This window comes from Phragmites australis, chromosome 6 (assembly GCF_958298935.1).
Source record: "Phragmites australis chromosome 6, lpPhrAust1.1, whole genome shotgun sequence".
In the NCBI taxonomy this organism is placed as follows: domain Eukaryota; kingdom Viridiplantae; phylum Streptophyta; class Magnoliopsida; order Poales; family Poaceae; genus Phragmites; species Phragmites australis.
Window position 1 is genome coordinate 35850326 of NC_084926.1, and position 5650 is coordinate 35855975.

The following is a 5650-nucleotide window of genomic DNA, read 5'->3' on the forward strand; positions in this document are numbered from 1 at the left end:
ATGTATTTATATATTTTTTAAATATGTCGTCTGTTGAAAATGTGATAGCTACCGAGTTACAAAATTTCAAAACAGATTATGTATTTACAATTATGAAAATTAAAAAATATAAAAATAAAAACGTCTTAGGTTGCGACTTGATATCTACCACGCGTCTCTTCCATTTTCTTTTCTCATGACCAACCTGACTGATCTGAACCGTTCCATACCGATTGGACGGTCCACGATCCCCTCCTCCACAATATTATCTCTCCTGTCTCTTACTCCGAAAGCTCACTCGCTTCGCTCGTCATCCATCGATCCCCGCCGCGGCCATGGCGACCGCCACGCTCCCCCTCCGCCTCCTCCCCTCCAAAACCCTAACCCTCCCCGCAGCCGCGCCATCCTTCCCCTCCGCGCACTGCTCCCTCGCCTCCTTCGCCGGCCCCGCGCCCCGCCGCTGGCACCTCCGAGCCTCCGCCGAGGAGGCGCCCGAGCCCGTGGAGGTCGAATTCGTGGAGCCCGAGGCGGAGGCCGGCGGGGAAGACGAGGAGGAGGTGGTGGAGGAGGAAGCCGCGGTACCGGAGCCCGTAGAGGCGCAGCTCGCCGCCGCGGGGGCCGGCAAGGACGCTGACATCTTCGCCGTTGTCATGGTGGGTTGTTTGGCTTTGCTCCTTCGCTGCGCGCCAATAATGCTGCAATGTCGGTCCCAGTTGTTGAAAATTGTCCCTCCTTTATGCTGCATTGGCGCAATTTTCTTAATGGCACCCGAACAAGTAGTCACATGCATACCTGCCTTGTGGTGAAGCAAGCATTCTAGGCTTGTATTACGCTGCATGGAAAGCACCTAGCTAGGATTGTGGTGTGAGTGATAACAGGAATATGCACTCACTATTGATCAATTTGCAGAGGCTACAGTATTAGTACAAATGCGAAGATTCAAATGGTATGCTAGTAGTCTTACAAAGACTTGATCTTCTAATTTCACTTTTAAGAATGCTGAAATATGCAAGAGTGCATCTCGTAGCGTGCTACACCTTTTGTGTTCCTGTTTGCATGAACACCTTGGAAAATATGAATCTATTTCGAGTACTTTCCTGATTTGCAGATTGGTTCGAGGCAGTATATTGTGATGCCAGGCCGGTATATATACACGCAGAGATTGAAAGGTGCCAATGTCAATGATCAGGTTTGACGATTGTCCTTCTCTGCATATTCTGTTGAGAACTCAGACTGGTATTTGTAAGATAGTGTAGGTTATGAGATGTTGCATGGTTCCCCTCATGTAATTTTTGGATAGGGAAGTCCTTTGGAGAATTGTCAATTTATCTTGCTGCATTCGCGTTCTTATAGCAGCAATTGATCGCTAATTATGTCCTCCAAAGCTTAAAACTATAATTTTATACATACCTCTTCCATTTTTTTCATGCAGCTACGGCAAATAAGAGAACTTCTTGTGCATATTTTGATATGGGGGAGCACAGGAAAAATCTAGTTCTTTTGTCTGTAGTCTTCTTCTGCTTATAGATCCCAAGAATACAATGCATCTGCTGTCAATGCATAGAAGAAACTCCACCATGATGGTATCATGATCTCAGGTGTTATCTTTGTTGTCGATTTGATTACCTGAGTCAATGCAAGAAAAAAGGTACAAAAACGAAGATATGGTGGAAGTGGAAATATAAAGGGTCAATAAGATTATTGGAGGATAATTTAAATTTGTTTTCTTCATTTTTCGTTGAGATGATATAGAATTTTTTTAATCTAAGACCTAACTGTCAACTTGTTGTATTATTAGTTAGTTTATCCCAAGTCCATATACAAAGAAGGCATACATTGTTAAGGATGATTAGCAGAAAGGCAATGGAAAAGGATGGGAGGAAGAAAAAGAATTAACTATGAAATGCCAAAATGGTGGTTACATATTGCAGGTACTGCACTCTGCAATTATGTACTGTGATATTGAGCTAGTACTAGAAGGAATCATTATCCTGCAACAAGGAAAACTATTTTAATGTCAGTTGGTGTGCGAAAGTGTAGTTTTCTCTTAGAATCCTTTGTATTGGATGGTGAGATGCACTTGTTTTGTTATAGCAAATACTTTATCTATCCTTCATATATTTAATAAATAATCAAATATGTCCTCAGGAGCCTGTTCAGTGCTTCAGTCCTGATGTATATATTAGTTTCACTAAGTCACCCATTAATGGCACTCCTCTGATTCAATGCCTTCTTCAGCATTGCTTTTTTATTTTGTCAGAAATTTTACTCCCTGATACTGCTTGATTTGCAGATCATATTAAACAAGGTTCTGCTAGTGTCAACTAGAGACAAAGCTTACATTGGCATGCCAGTGGTGACCAATGCTGCTGTTCATGCAGTGATCGAAGAACAGGTATGTCATCTGCATGTTGCTCGAGAAACGATGAATCCACAAGTTGACGCTGGTTTCTCCCCATTGTTTGCTCTACAGGGACGGGATGATAAAGTTATAGTCTTCAAGTTCAAGAAGAAGAAGAAGTACCAGAGGAAACTTGGTCACAGACAGGTAATGACATCCTCAATTTCTCATGAATTGGTTTTTTACATTTCAAACTCCAAAACAAACTGAATACTTCTATGCTTACAATTTCCTTTTATTTTGCAGCCAAATACAAGGTTAAGAATCACGGGCATAAGTGGATACGAAGAATACCCTGCTGACCCAATACTTTACCCTGTTGCAGCTTAAGTTAAATTGTAAGTTATGTAGTTACAAACGGTTGGTAGTACAGTAGCATGCAAGTTTGCCTTTTTGTGTCTTCAAGGAACATTTTTTAAACAAAATTTACTTTGTTTGTGTGTTCGAAATGCTGCCAGTCAGCCAGTTGTTCCATCCTCTGTTTATTCCACCATTTCTCTTGTTCATTTTGAAATTGTGTATGCTTTCCAATTGTATTACCCGATCGCTCCTATAGAAGATAATTTTTTTTTATGGAAAGATGGATATTTTAGCTTTGGCTTGGGAAGCTTGCATGGTTGTTGATACGCACACTTCATGAAATTGTTAACATTGTGATCTTGTATAGCTTTGTGTGTTCATTTTCATAAGATTTTGTGACCGGTTATGACGTTAGCAGTTGAAAGCAACGATTTGCAGTTTCTGCAGCAATCTTGTCACTGTATGTCTTTACTAAAGGTATCTCTGGCATATTATGTTCTGACTAGGCATTAGAATCTTTCTGCGAGTACTGACTTTTTTTCTTCTAGTTGTATTGCCCTTGTGGATTATAGTTGTTTCCGACTTGGCTAGGCAAACCCCAAAAGTAAAATGTAACTATGTTAAAGAGTCCAGATCTGAATTTGACCACACCAATCCACCATGCAAGTTACTTTTATGAAGGAAAAATTGGACTATGAGCAAGGTCACATACTCATGTCTGATATGGAATCACAGGAACGGTGTATCCATACATGTACACCAAATTATGAAAGAATAAGCAAATTTGGATGTGAAAGGATAGTTATAGTGGCCCATAGGTGCAAGACATACCTTGTGGAGGGCGGCGTCCCGTGGACATAGCATAGTCCTTTTAGGCAGTGGCTGTTTAGTCCATGGTCTGAAATTTTCGGCGAATCAAATATTTTTTGAGAGCACTAGCCATGAGAAAGCAGATTCATCTTCTGTTAGAAAAAGTCTTGGATCAAAGGGATAAGCCAGATAGAATTAGCAAATTTGGGTGCAAGACCAAAAAAGAAAAAAGAATGCACACGCTTGTAGATCTGACTTGTGGGTTCCTTGGCCACAATATCTTCAGAAACGCCACACTATTTAATTGGTTTTCTTTTGTACGAGCAAATGATGCTGGAAACAGAAAAATGGAAAAGAGATGTTACTGTCAGGAGAAGGGATGTCCTGACTGAACAATGTTTCTATACCCTAGACTATGCAGGCATCCACGTCCAGTGGTTGCTTCCAGATTGCGAGCTCTATACAATAATCCACTCTTGAACTTTGGACAAGTTGGCTCTTATGAATACATTTACCGGAGACCAAAACCCGGTTAACTACTTCATCGTCAGATTTAGGTCTTGGAGGACATCAGCGAATTGCTTTGACTGAATCTGATTCAGCTTTTGTACAACATTCAAATTGTCAAGCTGCTGGTGTAAGCCAAAGCATTTTTTCCCGATACCCTACTGGAATCGAACCGAATCATATGAAATTCTATCTTCCAAAACGGACCTGAGCTGGATATCGTCGTCGTCATCGCCCAGTAATCTTCTGCCCATGTGTTTGTTTACCCACTCCAGTCCAGTCTACTCGTCGCGGCTACACATGCTGACGCTGCGGCGTGAGTGGATGCGAGAAAACAATGGGCGGGCTAGGAATCACGAGGTGCATATTCTCCGGCACCAGCGTGCCCGCCCACTGGATCTCTGTTTCTCCTTTTCTTTTTTTAAGGCTGATGCTATTTGTGAGACGTCTATTATTTTATTTTTTATGATTAAATCTGAATTATTCAATCCCAATCGGACGGTTCATATCATTTCTTGTATATTTCGCTCGGTCCCCACACCGCCCACCTCCTCTTATCTCCAGTGATGTCCTCACCGGATCCACCGTCACTGCATGTTATCATGTTAATAAATATATTTTCTAGCTCCCCACCTACCACTCGTGACTCCAGCGGTGCCACCGTCGTCTCGCTACATCGTCACACTGCATCTCACCGCTGGATGTTGGTCGTTGGATTGTTCATTGCTTGGACACTTGTGTTTTAGATCATTGTGTTTGGTTCAATATTGTATAGCAAAGTAAATTCGTGTAACAGAGAAAAAAATAGGATATTGAGAAATAGTAATCTGTCCGTCCATTCCCCAACAAGAACTTGTCCCCGAGAAAACTAAATTTGCGTGATGACAATCCTGCACTCCGCGCTGCCTGCTTCGGCAGCTGCATCCAAGGAGATAGGACTCGATGACTACCTGCTCAAACAAGTCCTAGGCTCTCCAATGGAAACAAGTTGCATCAGTTGTTTTCAAAAAGAAGCATGATGTCGCATGGCAAATGAAGCAGACTCTACTTCGTCATCCTTGAATCTGGCCGCCACAGCGTCCAGTTGCAACGAGCCTACATCACCAAAGTGCAAACACCCATCATTTCCCACCGTCTTCCTCCAACGACTCGGCGGCATCATCAAAAGGCAGATGGAGAATCCCGTTGGAAATCGAACTCTCCTTCCTAAACCAGGGCATTCGCTTTTTTTTTTCACTTCGAGAAAATAGCAATTGCTCATTTACCACCAAATTTCACATGCGTAAATTTAGAATGATTCACATATCATCCTCAACAGCATTCACATATCATCTTCAACAATAATTATTATTTCTTTAAAACGACAAATAAGCAATTATCTTCCTAACCCTCATCGGCCGCTGCCATTCTTCAATGTCTGAGACGTCAATCCCGTTTTTAGCGGCTGAAATTTAAACACTAAACAGTCCTAGTGTGCAAGCTAATGCGAGGTGGCATGGATCTGATTAAACCTAACAATTAATCGGGGGATCCGGGGAGTTAAATAGCTTTGATTAAGCTTGATTGGAGCTTAACCTGGAGCCAAAGATAATCATCGCAGCCTTGTCATCTTTGGAAAGTGCAAGGCTTCTCGTGGTGTGCTGTGATGCGATC

The 5650-nt window shown here is 42.1% G+C and overlaps 1 protein-coding gene across 2 annotated transcripts; it reads left to right on the plus strand.

Annotated features, from left to right (window-relative positions):
- Positions 1-252: 252 nt before the first annotated feature.
- On the plus strand, positions 253-2870 carry LOC133922323 (large ribosomal subunit protein bL21c-like). Of its 2 annotated transcripts, none has more exons than XM_062367608.1 (5): positions 253-632; positions 1088-1167; positions 2260-2374; positions 2453-2527; positions 2627-2870. In XM_062367608.1, the coding sequence occupies exons 1-5, from the start codon at positions 315-317 to the stop codon at positions 2708-2710; spliced, it is 672 nt and encodes a 223-aa protein (XP_062223592.1). In that variant the 5' UTR covers positions 253-314; the 3' UTR covers positions 2711-2870. The 2 variants fall into 2 exon arrangements, with proteins under 2 accessions (XP_062223592.1, XP_062223593.1); XM_062367609.1 differs by having other exon boundaries at positions 255-632; positions 1088-1168; positions 2273-2374.
- The last annotated feature ends 2780 nt before the right edge of the window (positions 2871-5650 follow it).

Coding starts and splice junctions, on each gene's coding strand:
- LOC133922323 (XM_062367608.1), top strand. CDS start 315: ATGGCGACCGCCACGCTCCCCCTCCGCCTCCTCCCCTCCAAAACCCTA. Junction 633..1,087: donor ACATCTTCGCCGTTGTCATG/GTGGGTTGTTTG, acceptor CCTGATTTGCAG/ATTGGTTCGAGGCAGTATAT. Junction 2,528..2,626: donor GGAAACTTGGTCACAGACAG/GTAATGACATCC, acceptor TTTATTTTGCAG/CCAAATACAAGGTTAAGAAT.